The sequence below is a fragment of the Electrophorus electricus genome, chromosome 5 (assembly GCF_013358815.1).
Source record: "Electrophorus electricus isolate fEleEle1 chromosome 5, fEleEle1.pri, whole genome shotgun sequence".
Classification (NCBI taxonomy): Eukaryota; Metazoa; Chordata; class Actinopteri; order Gymnotiformes; family Gymnotidae; genus Electrophorus; species Electrophorus electricus.
In genome coordinates, this window is record NC_049539.1 from 10,592,115 (window position 1) to 10,609,805 (window position 17,691).

General features: G+C 50.0%; 2 protein-coding genes across 4 annotated transcripts in view; one reads left to right on the top strand and one right to left on the bottom strand.

Moving 5' to 3' along the window:
* pola1 (polymerase (DNA directed), alpha 1) overlaps positions 1 to 11,743 on the bottom strand; it is a 38,889-nt gene extending 27,146 nt beyond the window's left edge. The window contains exons 1-26 of the mRNA XM_035526698.1: positions 11,594 to 11,743; positions 11,217 to 11,341; positions 11,048 to 11,144; positions 10,779 to 10,859; positions 10,563 to 10,684; positions 10,376 to 10,438; positions 10,158 to 10,259; positions 9,859 to 9,997; positions 9,589 to 9,736; positions 9,331 to 9,503; positions 9,043 to 9,155; positions 8,793 to 8,906; positions 8,623 to 8,697; positions 8,371 to 8,509; positions 7,918 to 8,072; positions 7,734 to 7,818; positions 7,515 to 7,576; positions 7,326 to 7,415; positions 7,107 to 7,223; positions 6,852 to 7,027; positions 5,942 to 6,071; positions 5,517 to 5,636; positions 5,270 to 5,363; positions 5,075 to 5,199; positions 4,841 to 4,990; positions 4,614 to 4,736 (exon numbers count right to left, since the gene is read on the bottom strand). Coding sequence (XP_035382591.1) covers positions 4,614 to 4,736; positions 4,841 to 4,990; positions 5,075 to 5,199; positions 5,270 to 5,363; positions 5,517 to 5,636; positions 5,942 to 6,071; positions 6,852 to 7,027; positions 7,107 to 7,223; positions 7,326 to 7,415; positions 7,515 to 7,576; positions 7,734 to 7,818; positions 7,918 to 8,072; positions 8,371 to 8,509; positions 8,623 to 8,697; positions 8,793 to 8,906; positions 9,043 to 9,155; positions 9,331 to 9,503; positions 9,589 to 9,736; positions 9,859 to 9,997; positions 10,158 to 10,259; positions 10,376 to 10,438; positions 10,563 to 10,684; positions 10,779 to 10,859; positions 11,048 to 11,144; positions 11,217 to 11,341; positions 11,594 to 11,642 — 2,967 coding nt within the window. The 5' untranslated portion in view covers positions 11,643 to 11,743. The remainder of the gene's footprint in view (positions 1 to 4,613; positions 4,737 to 4,840; positions 4,991 to 5,074; positions 5,200 to 5,269; positions 5,364 to 5,516; positions 5,637 to 5,941; positions 6,072 to 6,851; positions 7,028 to 7,106; positions 7,224 to 7,325; positions 7,416 to 7,514; positions 7,577 to 7,733; positions 7,819 to 7,917; positions 8,073 to 8,370; positions 8,510 to 8,622; positions 8,698 to 8,792; positions 8,907 to 9,042; positions 9,156 to 9,330; positions 9,504 to 9,588; positions 9,737 to 9,858; positions 9,998 to 10,157; positions 10,260 to 10,375; positions 10,439 to 10,562; positions 10,685 to 10,778; positions 10,860 to 11,047; positions 11,145 to 11,216; positions 11,342 to 11,593) is intronic.
* Positions 11,744 to 12,554: 811 nt separating this feature from the next.
* Positions 12,555 to 17,627, top strand: pcyt1ba (phosphate cytidylyltransferase 1, choline, beta a). Of its 3 annotated transcripts, none has more exons than XM_035526702.1 (8): positions 12,555 to 12,748; positions 14,139 to 14,238; positions 14,656 to 14,772; positions 14,857 to 15,008; positions 15,207 to 15,285; positions 15,414 to 15,529; positions 15,948 to 16,136; positions 16,491 to 17,627. In XM_035526702.1, exons 1-8 carry the CDS (start codon positions 12,710 to 12,712, stop codon positions 16,701 to 16,703), a joined length of 1,005 nt encoding a protein of 334 aa, XP_035382595.1. In that variant the 5' UTR covers positions 12,555 to 12,709; the 3' UTR covers positions 16,704 to 17,627. The 3 variants fall into 3 exon arrangements, with proteins under 3 accessions (XP_035382595.1, XP_035382594.1, XP_035382593.1); XM_035526701.1 differs by having other exon boundaries at positions 12,556 to 12,748; positions 14,659 to 14,772; positions 15,387 to 15,529; XM_035526700.1 differs by having other exon boundaries at positions 12,557 to 12,748; positions 15,387 to 15,529.
* The last annotated feature ends 64 nt before the right edge of the window (positions 17,628 to 17,691 follow it).

A 17,691-nucleotide genomic window follows, 5' to 3' on the forward strand; every position in this document is an offset into this window, starting at 1 on the left:
CACACACCCACACACACACAGCCCTGTCGGGGACAAGGACAGTGCTATTTCAGAGCGCTAGGAGCTCCACTCCTTGAAAGCCGAGCAGGGCTTAGGCGTGCTTTATGAGGTGACAGATGCCTCCGGGGAGGGAGGGGGGGGGGCTAAGGAAGGGCTCAGATCTGAGTAATTACAGAACGAGCCGCCGCTTTAGCCAGTGCAGCCAAGGTCACCCCCAAAACCCAAGCAGCCCCCACACGCCCGCGAGCTCGTTAGTTTGCCGCGGGACGATCTGCAGCTTACTCTGCCGTGTCTCGCCCCTCGCTTCCATACCCGTGTGTCAGCAGAACGAACCGGCTCTGCCCCGCGTGTTGCGGCCGGACAGCTGGACGGGATTGGAGCTCGCGAGCACAACAGTGCCTGCTGTTAATTGCCGTGGCAACTCGAAGGCAATGTTTGCTGTGCTAATGGCCGACCCTGCACAGGTGCAAACTCCTTGAACGGGCTGTCGTAAAGCTGAGGGATTCGTCACGCTGTTCAGTCAGGAGAAGGTAGGCATTACGGCAGTGAAGGGCAGGGTGTGAGAGTGCACGAGTGTGTGTGTGTGTGTGTGGTTGGGGCTTCCATGGTGATGAGTTTGGGTATGCTTACAAGGTTTTCCATAGCCCATCTCGGCCAGCATGTTACGACAGTGGGGACAGCTTGAGACGGAAGGGGTGTTGGGTATGCGGAGGTTAGGTGGGAAGCATCCCCGCTGAAAGACAAGTCGTTTGACCAGGGTTCGGGGGGGGGGGGGGGGGGGGGGGGGGGGTGTCTCTCTCATCTTTAAACACATACCGTCCAACACATCCAAGTCTAACCAAACACTTCACAGCAGGGGGTGGGGTGGGTTGAGTCAGCTGCACCATCTGGGGTCGCACCCTTACCAACAGCACACAAGGCCTGGGCTGTTTTTTTCCCCCCCCTTCTCCAGAAAGGTGGGTGAAACTCCGCTGCTTTCTCCAAGAACAAAATCAAGCTCCCCTTCATCATTCTGGCTCAAAAGTAAATGACTGCTGCCTACAGGTTGTTTCTGGAAGCCTAAATATTTTGGACTGTACTGACCACGTGCGTGCATGACTTTCCAAAAGCATCGATTTAAAATGAAGTCCTAGTGCTAGCAGTGACTAACCACAAGCGAGAGAATCAAAGACATTAAACAGCATCTCACAGATCCAGTCGTCAAGTGTATCGTTAGGACAAATGAGACATTTACATAGACAGTACACCATCATTTATTATGTGGACTGTGTGATATTGAATGGCTGGCGCTAGCGTGCCCTAAACCCCAAACTCTGATGTGACCGATTTGGCTCTTTGTCCGGGCAGGACAACCCCACCGAGGCACAAGTACAGGTTTTAAAAGACACCCCAATTTCCCTGCTGCTCTGCGCAGTGAGGTCAGGTACAACTTACCCCACAACCACCAAGAGCCTCGATTGACATTTACAACATCAGTTCGTAACTTCATGCATATTTAAACAAGTGTACTATTTGCATAAACCATAAATCTAACTAGAAATCATAAATCTAGCAATGGACACACCTCTTCCTCACTCTAATAAACCAGCGCAGGTCAGTGCCACTAAACAGCCACAAAAAATACTTTAATAACCAATTTGCTATGAAACTCATTTGATAGAATTAGCTAGCCATCGGCAGAAAGTGCCATCGGAAGAGCTGCAACAGCATGCGTTCTAAGCCCCTGATGGCCATGGAAAAGCTCGCATAGGCAAGCATCTGCTGGCCAGGGCCTGGAAAAGCCCCACCGACAAAAAGCACAGCAGTCCTCCGCCTGGAATAGTTGGAGCTGCGCCGCACGGTCCGGATGACCTACGTCTGCTGTCATCTCTCTGTCGGCTTCTCTGAGTGGTGCGGGTTGTGTGTGAGTGTGTGTGTACGCACACATGTGCATGTTTATTAGTTCATTATGTGTAAATACACACACACACACACACACACACACTATTTCGATAACCTCATGTTACATGGGCCAGATTCCGCAGCCCTATTCTCATGGAACCAAAGCTCTGCAGTGTTAAATATCCCCACAAATCCCCCTTTTGATTTAACACAACCGCCTGAAATCACTGAGCGGAGCAGGCCGGCACGCTGGGCAGAGGGGGTTACGGGGCAGCCAAGCCTCTAGCTGGGTATAAATACCCCACAACGGAGAGCCACATTCCTCACTGCAGGCCTCCTGCAGAAGGTCTCCAGCCCAACACAAACATATTAATCAGATCCTGTTTCCTACCAGTGGTCTCACGCAGGCCAACACAGGCATCCACACACATCCCCCTGCCCCTAAACCTCCAACCCCCTCCCCCCCCACACACACACAAAAACCCTCTGAATCATCTCTTGGCTGACAAGCAGACACACCATCCACAAGTCAGGGCTTTTACAAGAGAACTGAAGACTAGTGCTCCCGTGTTCACTGAAGTGCCGAACCCATCCTCTCGTAGACATCACCCAGACGAGGGACGGCACAGTGCGTACAGGGCTGTGGGGGTCAAGGGGAAAGGTCAGAGCCTCTAACAGCACACAGGTGCATCAGTGACTGAGCAGCCTGCCGCACACGCAAACCTTCATCCCGAGCGTCCCAAGTGCACCGGCGTTCAGACACGTCACAAGCATCCAGAATGGGGAACAGGCTGCGAACCTCCAGGCTCTTCAGGCTGGGGATGCGTGTGAGGGCTTCAGAGAGAATTTAACTGGGCAGGAAGCAAAAATAAAAGGTTAAAATAAAAATGTTTTTCAAAAATTCCAAATAAAGTGCTACAGGCTGAGAGTGCGGCAGAGCTCCTCCCAGCCCTGCCAGCGCTACGCACGGCCCCGCCGCTGTTAGGGAAGTCCGGCAGCATCATGAGCAAATGCTCAGCAGATAACCATCGGGGTCGTAGAGTGTGTGTGTGTGTGTGCGTGTCAGATATTTTGATTCCTGGAAGGCTAAAAATTACCTCCATGGCTGACAAAAGTGGGTACGGAATAACAGCGTGGCACAGAAGTGACAGATACACCCATCATATCTTCCTCCCTCCATTTGAGAGGGGCAGAGTTGGGATCCTGGGGATTAGTCCATGGGCCCCTTTAAACTCTCTGAGCAGGGCCTGTGTGGCGGGACGCGGGTGGGGCCAGAGGTCGAGCTCACTAACATTCCGGAACCATCAGCAGCCTGACGCGACAGGAGCTGTAAACACCCCCCCCCGACCAGCTGACTCCGCCCTGGCTTCGCACCGGCGTCGGCACAAAGGCTCTCAAAATAAAGGAGGACGGCATCAATCAGAGCAGGCCGTCCTCGGCATGTAACACTAACCCCCCGGGTCCCACCCCCGCCACCGCGCTCGACACGCCGGAGCCGCACGGCGTTTGCGCCACAACAAATGTTTCTCCAGAAAGGTCAAAGCGCCACGGACGCCGCCGCTCTTCCGCTGGCGTAAACGCCACCAGCCTGGAGGGGGATTTCTCCGTACGGAGAACACGCAACAGGAAAAAGACGGGGGGGAAAAAAAAAAAAAAAAAAAAAAAACCCCGCTCGTTCGGGACAAGTTCACTGAACTCACCAAGACATGGACTCTCACACTCCGCCACCAGAGTTCAACTTATGTATGTGTGGCTATTAAACAGACTTTTTGGGAGGGTTGTTGCATGCCAGATCTCTCACGATCACAATATGCAGAAATATAATTACAATACAGTCTGTCTGACATTATCGGGCTACCCTACGCTTGCCCTGCTGACGGGGGGACGAGACTGGTCCTACTGGGGACCTGCACATCACCCTGACTCTGTAATGGCTGGGGTTTAGCAGGCAGTCTATGAAGAGGGGAGTGGAGTGGGGGGTAGGGGCCTAGCATGCCAACTGACAGCAGTGTGAGCATATCATAATGGGAGTAATTAGAGTAATTAGTGTGGTGGAAGCAGACTGGCCGCCCTTATCCTGAGAGCTGCACTGCAGCAGGAGAAAGGAAGGACGCGACATGGGCTGTCGCCCGGCTCGAGATCCGTGCAGCAGGAATCTGACAGCTGTGTGTGTGTGTGTGTGTGTGTGTGTGTGTGTGTGGACAGAAAGAGCAAGACAGAGGCACCAGGATGGCACCAGACGTGAGGCGCGGGGCCGGCACCTGCACGGCGAGATCAGCGTGAGCGTGAAGGAACCGTGATGGACGACTCCCTGTCGCCGCAGAGGAGCAGGCGATCGAAACGGCCGCGCTTGCGCGGTGCTTTCTGTCAGAGGGCTGCGGCGCCTCCAGAGGAAGGAGTTGGGGGGGGGGGGGTGCCAATTACGCCACCGAGCCACTGATGGCATAAAGGGGGCAAGAGAACGTCAACCAGCTGGTTAACATTTAATCCACAAAGGGGAGGTGGGGGCAAAACATAATGTGTATTTGACTCACCGCAGGTTGAGTGGAACCAGAGCCAAAGAGCTAAGAAGCAGTGGGAGGGGAGGGGGAAGATAAAAAAGCGTTTTTGCTGCCCTCTTGTGGTTAAATGCAAGTACTTCAACGTCCACAACGTCATGGCAACCCTTAGCTGTGAAGCATGTCCCATTTGTGTTCGTGCGTCTGTGTGTCTCCCCAAGGAACGGTACATACCTCTCTACCCTTATGAGTGACCAGTGCAGCCAGCGGTTTGGCATAGAAGCGGCTGAAGGAGAAGCCCAGGCAGCCGTACATGCTGTTGGCAGTCAGCTTCAGCGCCTTCTGTCTGATGTCATACTGCGGAACAGGACCACATAAGGAAAAAGTTCGACCGAAATGTTAAAAAAAGGGACCGGTAACCCAGAGAGAGAGCAGCGGGTGCAGCCGACAGAGGCGCTCACCTGCAGGTAGAGGTCAGGGTTCAGGTCAGGCTGCTTCATCAGCTGTTTGACCTGTCGCCTGCGCTCCACCAGCTTACGGATCTCTTTGGGAAGAACGCCCAACTCCAGATCGGGGTCAGGAAGCTCTGGAATCTCGTTGGCGTCCTCCTCCTGCCAGCATGTGTGCAGTTATGGTCACATGGCAAATCGCATGCTGCTGCCGCCGCACACACACGCACACACATGCACACGCACCACTGTCTTTCTGCGGGAACCAGGGGCCTCTCTGTGCACGGTGGTGAAACAGATGTTGAACTCCTGGATGATGGAGGGGTACAGGCTGTTGAAGTCCAGCAGCAGAATGAATTTATCGTAGAAACCTGGAGGCAGAAGACAATCCCTCAGGAAAACTCGCACCCACGCCTGCACCCACACCCACAGAACACCTACCAACTTTGGGATCCAACACCAGTCCTCCAGTGTATGCCGCCTTCTTCTTCACTTTACCAGACTTCTTCCCCACGTCCACATCGTCATCCTCACCCTAGCCGCAATCCAGCCAGCGCAAGGAGTTAAAACATGGGAGAGGATAAAACAGAAAAAAATTTAAATTAAAATAAATAAATTAATTAATTAATTTCACCCACACACACTTGATGAAATGCTTTAAAAACGGGGGAGAAAAAGGGCTTCCAACCAGGTCTTGTTGAGGCTTTTTGAAGAACTGTTTGTCTGGAACGATGTAGTTCCTGTCGTAGAACGCGTGGAGCAGAAGGTACTCGTTCCTCTCCGAGCGACCGCCCATCAACGTGCGGGACTGGCCAGAGAGCGGAGACATCAGGGTGGAAGGAGTTTTTGTTTATTTACGTTTTATTAGATGATCACTGACTGATCTACTCCGAACACCCACCACCCGCCCCATTGTTGGCAACCGGAAGGAACGCTGGCTAAAGGCTAAACGACAGCGTGGCGTCTCTACCTTCAACACGCAGGATACGACGTTCCTGGGGCTGAGACGTGCAGGTGGCCAACAACCCTCAACAAACACTGCTTCACTTACATCACAACAATTGCAGGGGGAGGGGCTTGCCACGGCATTTACGCACAGGGGGCAGGGCTTACCATGACATTGCCTGCAATGTTGGTGATCTGCAGTGCCAGCGGCAGCACGTTGAGCTCACACATGATCTGGAGGATGAGCTTGGCATCCATCCAGGTGAGTTCCAATAGGTAGAGCAGGTGAGGAGAGTCACTGAGAGAGAGAGGGAGAGAGAGTATGCCGTCGCAGGTACACAATAGCTTTCTGAAGGCCAGTGTGACATTCTCACACCAGAATTGCAAGGGGGACACATTACAACCTTGAACTTTGAACCCTATAAAAGTAAAGCAGTGCATCAACAATTAACTTACATCACCAGCACAAAGCTCACAAAACAACCAATTGGAAATTATTTAATTCTTTTCAATTCAAAGTATTTGACGTAGATCTTTTTCTTTATAACACTATTTATCCGGACAGAAATTGCAAGAGTGTTTTATCTTATTGTATTATGTGTTGCCACAAAGTAGTTTTGCAGATGTACAGAAAATCTGGGTCCAGGCCCCTACTAAGCAAGCCAAAGCAAGCCAGTGGTAAGGAAAAACTCCCCAAGATCATCAGGGAGTAACCTGAGAGGAACAGCAACTCAGAAGGGGAACGCATCCTCCTCTGGTCAACACCAGATGGCAAACTCACAAAACAGAACAAACAAAGTTGCTTTCTTGCAGTAAACGTAAGTGCAGTGACTTACAAAATGACAAACCGTTTGACAGAGGAATTCAAATGAACCAGTGAGCAGTGAATTATCCAATGAGTCGTTCTGTTTGAAAGGAGACATGTAAAGCCGTAGCAGGAGAATTGGGGGAGGCGCTGATGGGCCATCACTCAAGTCTCACGACACCCAGCCACAGTCTTCAAGCTCGTCAGAAGAGTCGATTGGCGGATGGAGCCAAGTGGCTCAAGTGTCTGTCACGTCGGAGGCTCTGCACTGACCTGTACAAGTTCCTGATGTTCTCTGGAGGCACCACGGCCCTGTCGGCCTTCAGGATGTGGGCCACCAGCTCGGTCAGGTGGTAGCTCCTGCAGCGGATCAGCTCCTTGGCGGAGATCTCCACGTCACACACTAGACGGCCACAGGCGGCGCTCTTCTCCGCGAACCCGCCGCGGCCCTGAGGGAGAGGCAGTCGGTCAGGGTGGCATATGTGAAAGCTACGTACAGCTGCTACAGATCGCAGGGGTTGCGCTCACCCCGAGTTTGGGCATGTTGGCTCGTCTGAGTCGCCCAATTTTGGACCAGAAGGGAACCTTGCATGTGTTGATCCTTTGCAGCAGGACCTCGAGGTCGAAGCCCAATATGTCGTGCCCCTGAAAGGTTGGGAGTTAGAGGATTGGGGAGGGAGCTTTTTTTTTGAGCACCTACAGTCGCATTGTCACTTCGTGACACGGCGTAGATGAGTTTGCCCTCACCACCAAAACGTCCGGGTCGACCTTGTGCATCTTGGCCAAGAAGAAGCCCAGAAGCGTGCGCTCGGTCGCCGCGATCTCCACCATCCCATTCTGGGGAAGCAACAGAGGGCAAAAAAGTTCCCCATCGTCAGACGCGCTGAAGCCGACCCGCTGCTGGCACCACGCACGAGCGGAGAAGGGCTACCTCACCTTTTTCCTGACTGCTTCCTTGAAGTCATAGGGGAAGATGCAATCGTTGGGCTTGCTCACCACTGGGAACAGGAATGCGGACAAATTAACAATTATTTGGATGCGACACGAAGGTCAGTTTGCAGATCTGACTGTTGGCCGTGCTGTTTTGCAGCACTGAGGAGACAAGTCTGCAGCAGAACTCGGATGTCCAAAGACATGATAGAGACGTCGACTCACCGCAGAAATAGTTCTGGTACGGGACTCGCGGAGGGGCTTTGTCCAGGGGAAACTTGTAGTGAATGAGCGCAGCCAACGAGACGATCTGCACGCACAGGCGAAAGAACAGCAGGTCACGCGCTGACCTGAAAGGGGGGGGGTGCTCTCACGCCGTCAATGAGAACAGGGAGGCACGCGCACTTGCCTCGTTGTGGTGGGACTTTGGGTTCTGGACCGTTTTCAGGCTGATGGACATGACGACCAGCGGAGGAGGGGGCAGGTCTCTCACCACCGTCACCAGGTCACTCTTGAGAGCCACAGCCTCCACCTTACACCAGCTCATAGGCTGGTTGCTGAGCTCTGGAATTAATTTTTAAACAAAACAACTTTAACAGAAAATAGACTTTTACTCTTGCTCAAATGATACCAGGTGCATCTACGCTAGGATGAGCTTTTCTATTTGAACTCATTTAATGAACACATTTAGCGTTAGACAACTGCATTTTCCAGACCCACGAGCTGGCCAAATATTCTCTGTTCCTGCTCCCAGCCAAGTGTTCCTGAATGCTAGTGCAGGTGTGACAGGAGCTGCGATTAAGCGAAACTCTGGACCAGGGGTTCCCGTGGCCTGGGTACGAAAGCACTCGCCATCACTCACGGGGGGTCTTAACATCGAGCCAGCAGGGCCCACGGATCTTCCGGCTGAGTAGGAAGTGCTCCAGACTGGACGTGTTGGTGCCAAACACGTGCGAGAAGGTGGAGCCCTTCAGATCTGACGGCAGCTGGGGCATCTCAGCCTAGGAGGACCACACGCACACACCTTTAAAACCAGAGGGCGATCCAGTACTTCCGGTCACACGTCGGGTGGAGAAAATGCGTGTACCAGAGCCGGCTAAGTTCATCTACTCACAGAGTATCGAATTTCCAGGTACTCGCATTGCGTCGGAATGTCGGGAATCTCAAAGGCATAATTCTTCTCCACTTTCTGTTGAAAAACATCAAGCGCGACACCATCAAGTTTCATACGTTTGCGGAGTCAGCACAGAGCTACGCTTCACGTATAGGCGTGGGAGCCCTCACTTTGGATTTGAACTTCATTATTTTGAATTTCTCCGAGAGGCTGTTGAACTCCTGGTAAATGTCCATCATTCCAACAGGGACATCCGTCTCCTCACCAGTCACCAGGTTTACTTTCTGTTGAACAAATGTTTTTTAAAAAGTAGTAAAAAAAAAAAAAAAAAAGTCAAAACACCGTATTCCACATAAACACACTATATGGATTGAAAACTTCACATTTATTTAACATTCTCCAGTGCATGTATGAACTCACATGTTCTCGTGGTAAGAAGTACATAGTTCTCTCAATGTTCTTCACAGCCACGCAACAGCTGACGTGGGCTTGGGCTGACTCAATCCACACTTTGCCGAACAGGTACACCACACCTGCAGCCCAGATAAACATTTATCAAATAAGCAAATATATCGCACACGAAAGCAAAACCCTGGGGGGGGCGGGGGTGTTCAGAGACTTCTGCAACTGCCCCTGAGGTCATTAGCTTGACCGGAGCCAAAAGCTACTGCCTCTGTCACTTGGCACAGTTTCTCCCCCCCCCCTTACCTGGCTGGCTGAACTGGTCCTCAAATGCGTCTAGCCAGTAGAAGCGGAACACCATTTCCCCACTGGGTCCCTCCACCATGGGGAGCTGACTAGAGTCCACCTGCACCTCCACAGGAGCTTCCTCAGGCTCCTCCTCCATCTTCTCCCAGCAGGAGGCTCCGAGCACGCCTGATCTGCAGATGGAAGGGCAGCGAACGTCAGCACGGTTGGTGATGTGCTAGTGTTCAACTACAGGTTAAGTTGCGTGAGCAGACTCACAGCAACACTTCACTGCAGGCTTCAGTTTTTGGTTCTGCTTTAACATTGGCCACAGGTTCAGGCTCAGCCTCCGCTTTAACGGACACGACTTCCTCCTGCTCCATTGGCTCATCAAAATCCATCTCATCAAACTCCAATGGATCAACAGCTACAAGGAGAAAAAGAAAGAAAAAAAACATTGCCTTTAAAGAATGGAAAAGTGGATCAAGCACATTTAATTGCATAAATGGTACTAATGAACACCACCACACAAATGACAAAGCTGGATACCTTGCTCCGTCTCCTCCACCTTGGGTTTTTCCTGCAGGACAGAAGGGGCTGGTTTAGGTACCGGCCTTGACGGGACATCAGACGGAGGAGGTTGCACAGATGTGCTCTTGGGCTTCACCGAAGGACCGGCGGGTGGCTCCTGGAACGGGACGAAAGGAGATCTTAGAAGTTAGCTTGGAAAATAGAGAAAAGTGGGGAAAAAAAACAGCTATTTTAAGAAAGTACTTGTTTCATTTATGAGAACTTTAACAACATGCGATGTAGGAAATGGAGGAGGACAACACAAGGACCCAACCCACCTGGGACATTCGCAGCTGGACTGAAAACGGGTTCATGGGAGACGTCAGGGCTTTCTTTTTCTTTAAGAGTTTGACCGGTGGCGGGGTAAAAACAACCGCTTTCTAGATGAGAAGGGGGGGGGGGGGGAAGCATTCAATAAAAGCAGTTCAATGCTCACCATAATCATCCCCACAAAAAGGCTTAAAAAAAGAATTAATAAATATTCAAAGACAGTCACCTCAGAGTGCAGGTCCTGCAAGATATCTCCCAGGAGATCATCTTTTGACAGGTCCACATCTTTCTAAAAAGACCCACAAAATAAAGAAGAGGTGAAGCTCCCAAGGAGTAATGTCAGCAACGACATTTATGATTCAACGCATTATCATTATTAATAATGTCCAACACAGGAGGCTACTGCAACTCACCTCCACAGGCTTTCTGACATTGTTGTTCATGAACATGCGTTTGATATTGTTGGGTTTACTGACGGCCACTTTTTTAGCATTCTTGCTGTCCTTTGACTCCCCTCCTTTACCACCTGATTTGCCTGTTCGAAGGAAAATCAGTGCACGTTGTTATTGCTGGCCACTTTAGGACAGACTGAACCATGGCTGTTGTTCATAGCAGCCCCTGTTGCTTACTCTTAGGGCCTTTCTCCAACGCGTCCTCCTCTAGATCTTCATCAAATATCTCTCTGCCATCCTCCACGTAGCCTGTTCCATCTGACACAGAAGACATGTACAAAAACCATTACAAACATCGTAGAAAAAAAAATACAATTTTCACAGTGTCATCACACACAGCCTCTCGCTGAAATTGTTCATCAAATGATACACACTGGAGGTTCGTCAACCAAACACAAGTAACATATAGCAGTTCTACACACAATTAAAAACTCAGGCAAACTCACCGTCATCAATGATCCAGTCGTCGTCCTGCCTCTCCCGTACCATCTTTGAGTACTGATCCTCATCCACCTCTTCATACACACTTTTGATGTCCTCTACCTGCACCGAATACGGTTTAATAAGCGTTCGCGGGGAGACGAGCACCACCTACGCGTAGGCCAGCTAACTCACCTCATACTTGAGCTTCTCGCCCTTCTTGGCTTTTCTGATTTGCTCCAAGGCGGACCTGCGGCCCACCTTTTCCCTTTTCTCGCGCCTGGAGCGGGAGACGGCAATGCCACAGCTGTCCGCGCCATCTGCGAGAAAGTCAATCCGCATACACCAGCTGGTTTGGTTAGCGTCGAGGCACGTTATAGCACCATCACCGTCACAAACTGTAGCCCACGTCAAAAGCGAACATTAGCGTGTCGATGTACACATTAGCCGGCCAAAACAGTTAGCTAGGTTGCTAACGCTAGCAACCCAGCAGCGCGCTTGTGCCAGAAAACGACATTGAGATGTTACAACTTAGCTCGGCGGACTCGACATAACCTGTTATAAATGCTCACCGTAATCTCCACTGTCTGTGTCTTTTTCTGGATTTGAAACGGGAGCCATCTGGCGCAGCTATATACGGTATATTAAGTGCAAAAATATACTAGCGAAAGGACCCAAAACAACAAACTACGCGCCAAACCGTCTTCCCGGGGAAACTCATACGACGGAAATGTCGCAAAGGCTGGACGACCAATCAGAATTTAGATCGAGACCATTGTATTTGACATGCGCTGCCATATGGCGGTCGTGAAGTGCTGGCAGACGGGTAATTAAGATATTTCTTTTCCAAAAACGTCAAACATTAAAGGTTTTCGCAAATACACTTTAGCTCAGGTGCTTTGCGGATTTTAGATTAAGCCATAACTCAAATAAAACTAAATACAACCTACTTATTATCAGTTATTGTGAAAGGTATTGTAACCATGAATTTCATGGAAGGTTTTGGTCGTGGATGTTTAGGCTATATAGTTACATTACTCGGGTAGAAATTTTATTCTAACGACTGATGATGGAAGTCAAAATGCTAGACTATAGAATTGCATATATATATATATATATATATATATATATATATATATATATATATAAATATAAATTCCAAGGTGACGATAACTTGTGTTGCAATTATCTGCATTGCAACGCTGATTAGAATAGTGATGCAACAATCTGATTTAGACAGGAGGGTCATCACTTACCTATGGGTAGTGATGGCGCTACAGCCTCCCCATCCAGTCACAGGCTCCTATGTAAATCAGACAAGATACCGTGTCTGCTGATTGGCTCTTCCCTGCTATGATTTTCGCCCAATCCAGAAGCCTTTCTCCTTGTTGTGATGGTGAGCGATGGTGGTCCTCTAAAACGGCAAAAGGCTGCTTAGCTAAGCTTGCCGGCTCTTGTCCTCTCTGTAGACTGAGCCAGAGGTGGGGTGGGGGGGAGGCTGAGCAGGGAGGGCCAGAGAAGGCAAGAAGAGGAGTGTGGGCGGGAGCAAGGCTTTGGCTCACAGGAGGACGGCAACGCGGAGCAGGTTCAGTAACAGCTAAGGGTGGAGAAAAACGGCGGCTTACAACTGATGCTGAGTAAGAGAAAGGAGGACCCCCTGCCCTTTATCTCTGGAGCCCCTGGCGAAAATGGAGGAGCTGGAACACACATGCCCCCAGCCTCGCACGGTGAGAGAGCCTCGGCCATGTGCTGTGTCAGTGTGTCTGTGGACAGGGGGAGGAGGCAGGGAGAGGCATATCGGCAGTCTCTTACTCTTTGTCTTCGGTGTCGCTGGCAGAGGGGTTGGTTATTTTCTAGACGTAGGTCAGACTCCAGCAGAAAAAGAGTCACTCGATGTGCAGTGGTGTGGCGGAAGTAGCATTGTGCCCGGACGAGCCACGGCTGTTGCCTGCAGCCTCTTTGATCTGTGCATGTGCCAATTGTCATTCAGTGCCAGAGTTGCAATACAGTGGCGTTTTAGGCAGCCACCGTTTTGCTTTCTTCACTCTGCAGATTGCCTGACTGTTTATCTGTAGCTCCTCCCCCTCACCTTGCGCAGGATTCTGGGAATGGTCCTTAACGTCCTTTAAGCCCTGTTTCCCTGTTGTTATGGGGACACAGGATTCATCTGTTGACGCTTTTTGCAGCGTCATTGGTATCATGGTGATTTACCTTAGAAGACATTACTACTATTAATCACATGAAAGTACTGGGAAAGTGGAATCAGATGATGCAACCGTGCATGTTTCACTTCAGACGGCACCAAGTAAATAGATGGTCGCCATCAAGTGAGCTTCCTGCTGAGAGCAGAATTCAGAAGACATTTAGCCATTTTATTTAATCTGCTCTTTGTGTGCAGGGACACAAAGGCGATGTCCGTTTGAAGCGGAGCTGTTTGGATGCTCTCTTTGTTAGCAGGCACTGTGTGTTTTACTGCAGAGACATCTCTCTGTTGCTCTCATCCCACTTCACTGTGGCATCTCTGCCGTCCTCCGCTCACTGTTTACGGTCCCTGTTTCTCATCCCTGGAACTTGCCTGGCAGTTAGGGATCGGTTTGTCTGAGCATCCCGGTCTCATCGTATGCATGGGTCTTTCTCTTGCCTTGTTCTGCTGTGGCCTGGAATGGTCTGTCGTCAGACGCTGCTTCCCACAGAGAACCTGTTAGCAAGAGGATCAATCCACAGCATGGAGATACCCTGGCCAATCAATATAGTGGGAAGTAATTCCCATTAGCTTATGCACAGGAAGGGTATTTAAGAGGAGGTTAATGCAGTATGGAAGGGGTAAAGGGGGGGCTGGTTTAACCTTTCAAGGTGCTTTTAACCCACACACTAAAGCACTCCCACCCCAGAGGACCTTCCAGTAACAAAAGGAAGGTTGTGGTCAAATTCACAGCTTACTCCATGATCACAGACTAAGCCCGATATGGTCTGTTCTGACAGTACATGTAGTAATGTTTGGCATAGAAGAAAAAGTGGAAATCATGTAAAAAAGCAGCTGATTAGTGATTGAGCTGGGAGCTTTGAGTTACCTTTCTTCTCACACATTTGTCTCGTTCATTCCTGTTACCCCTTTAGAGACTCACACAGCCTGCTATATTCGCCAAGGAGACGAGCTGCGAGTGTCGAGCGCCCCATGAGAAACTGACTGTGGAACAGGCCCGGCTCGGCACCCCTGGTCGGTCGGCACTTCCTCATCTTCGCCTTGCATCCTCCTCTTCCTCACCCTGTCCAGCCATATCTCCTTCTTTCCCTTCAGTGAGCTGGATCAGCTCTTAAGGTCACTCAAAGTCAGGCATATGCAGATTCCAGGCGAGCTCCGGCCGCCTCTGGGGCAGGGGGAGGCGGCGCTCATTGGCACAGGGTCTCCCTGACCCAGGTTTTCCAGGCAGGACTGTTGAAACAGGCTCCACACCACAGGGACACACCAGGGGTCTGTCGAGTGTTTAGTAAGAATTTTAACGAAGCAAAAAGAGACTGGAAAGACTGTTATAGATGTGGATAGCATGTGGAAGTATATTAAAAAAAAAAAAAAGAAACATGATACACTTTTTGTTTCCACTTTTAAAAAAAACTTTCATTCTTTTGTCCACAGTAGACAGGCCTGTGCGTGTCTATGCTGACGGGATCTTTGATCTTTTCCACTCGGGCCATGCTCGCGCTTTGATGCAAGCCAAGAACCTCTTCCCCAACACCTACCTTATTGTTGGAGGTATGTGCTCCCAACGTACCCCGTCATTTTCCGCGCTCCATCCAAACCTGCCTGTAAAATTGGGCTTTGTATTTGTGTGCATAGTGTGCAGCGACGAGCTCACCCACAAGTACAAGGGCTTCACGGTCATGACGGAAGAGGAGCGCTATGAAGCCCTGCGCCACTGCCGCTACGTGGACGAGGTGGTGCGTGACGCACCCTGGACTCTCTCTCAGGAGTTCCTGGAGAAACACAAGGTCAGTTGGAACGGTTCAAAATGATCTGCTGACACAAACCTCCTCCGCTTCGAACTAGCGCTAGGGTCCCTTCTGCTACACTTCATGCCGTAAAGTAGGCTAAGGTCTGGCTGGCTGGTGCGTCTTTTGCATTTTTCGCATCACGTCTTTGACGTTTCCCTCTTGAACTTGTGCATTCATGGCTTCAAATTTCCTCAGATTGACTTTGTGGCTCATGACGATATCCCATACTCCTCGGCAGGATCTGAGGATGTGTACAAGCATATTAAGGATGCAGGTGAGGGGAAAGAACTCTCTAAAGTTGACGTGTAGGTGTTTGTGCATGTGTGTGCATGTGCGTGTGTGTCGAGCCTGATCTAACACATGTGAGTGTCTCAGGTATGTTTGTGCCCACTCAAAGGACAGAGGGGATTTCGACGTCCGACCTCATCACTCGTATAGTGAGGGACTACGACGTCTACGCCAGACGCAATCTCCAGAGGGGATACACAGCCAAGGAGCTGAATGTCAGCTATATCAATGTAAATATACCAGTGCTGACAAATAGATCCCTCTTTTAATGTTCGTCTTTTTATTTCCTTCTCAATTTGTCACTAATCCCAACCCGCAAATTAGCTCTCCTTCTACTGCCTAATAGCTATCAGCCTGAGAGCTTCTGAGCTAACGTGTTTCCTCTGAGACACATGAAGCCTGTCACTGCATTTGAACTGCTGCTCAGTGTCATTGGACAGCAGAACGCAGTTCGAGGAGTGCGTTACCTGCCCATTCCTGTATATGTGATCTAACAGACTCGTGTGATTGGCTAGCCTCGCAGTGATCGAGACAGGGAAAGCGGGCCATCGCTCTGAACTAGCGGCCTCTGGACAGTAGGGTGAATTGCTCCTAGCTGCCCTCGGTCCAACTGCTGACTAGAGCCATGCTTGCCAATGACCTTGCCAGGAGAAGAAATACCGCTTGCAGAACCAGGTGGACAGAATGAAGGAAAAGGTGCGAACGGTGGAGGAGAAGTCCAAGCACTTTGTGTACCGGGTGGAAGAGAAGAGCCACGACCTCATCCAGAAGTGGGAGGAGAAGTCCCGCGAGTTCATCGGCAACTTCCTGGAGCTCTTCGGCCCTGACGGGACATGGGTGAGTCCTGCCATTAGTCAGAAGGTGCAGGGGAGGCCTAAGCCCTTCATTGTTCTCCATTTACCCAAGCTAGGATGCTGTACATTACTGTACCACTGTAATGCTACAATACTGCACTTCTTTCAACAAAAATTACTGCACGGAGGCGTCAATATTTTTATTCTTAGAACAAAGAATAATGTGTAAAAGAATATTATTTAACATATGGGGAAGCGTGATCTGACCCATGTTAAACGAACAGAACAAAACCGTAATCTGATGATATTGTGTACACAGCAGTGGTCCCCCAAGCTTGAGGGACTCCCTGGGCTGTCTATCATGCTTGCTCCCCTCCCCTCCCCCTCTCCCTCTCAGAAGCAGATGTTTCAGGAGCGGAGTGGCCGTATGATCCAGGCTTTCTCGCCCCGTGGCTCGCCCTGTAGCAGCCCCCCTCGGGAGCTGTCTCCGTCCCGCTCTCCATCTCCTCCTTCCCGCTGGGCGGTACCGAGATCATCACCACCCTCCTCGCCAAAGGGTGCCTCCGCCTCCATCAGTAGCATGAGTGAGGGCGATGAGGATGAGAAGTGAGAGGCAGCCCACCCCCCCACCCCCTCCCTTCTTTACCTGTGTACACGTCGGCAGTGATGACCAGTTCACACAATTATCTCCATGGGAATTACATATGTATACTGATGCAATACAGGACAAACAGTCCTGATGTGCTTTACCAGTTACATAGAGTACATATGAAAGCCATTGCTGACCTCTTCTCCTTAAGAGAGAGCAAATTTAAGAGGATGGGGTTAAAAGAGGGCATGGACTATCCAGCTGATTTGTCCTCGTGCTCAGGTTGGACTCTCCTTGTAATGTACTGTACATCCTTGTTTGTCCACCTTTGGGCTGGAGATTTTTTTTTTTTTTTTTGCATATTAAAGGAACTCTGGAAGCTATAAGTCTTGACAGCCACATCTGTCACAACCCTGGTCATCTAAGTGTGTCACTAACAAATTTGTCGAATGGGGAACTATTAACAGGTGTTTTTGCTTTACTATATACATTGATCAGTTCTCAAGTGTTCTGTCAATGTTCTTCCTTCCTGCTCGGTATCAAAATGACATTTTTGACATCTGTGGCAAGTAGTAATCAAACTGATTATGTAATCAGGCCTCTGCAGGAATTTAATTGTTGGTTGTTCAATTTGCTCATGGGACTTTCGGAACTTCCAGGTCACACATTTGCTATCCTCTGACAGGGCAGGGGAAGCTAAGGATGTCACCTCTGTATGAATGCCAGCACTTTCCCTGTAAACACAGAACCGTTAGAATCGCTATCCACTCCCCAGCGCCGTACCCCATACCAAACGCTCATGCAACGCTCCCCTAGAGATGTCATAGGGCATGCACTCTATGTAAGCTTGCACTCTGTACAAACCTTTTAATGTGTCCTTTTGTTGGTATATTATTTTCTACTTCTGGCTTCTAAATGTAAATAAAGTATATATCACAGAGAACATGCCGGAGTCTGGATGAACTGAATATTAAGATAAAAAATAAAAAAAATCAGAATGATCAGAAAA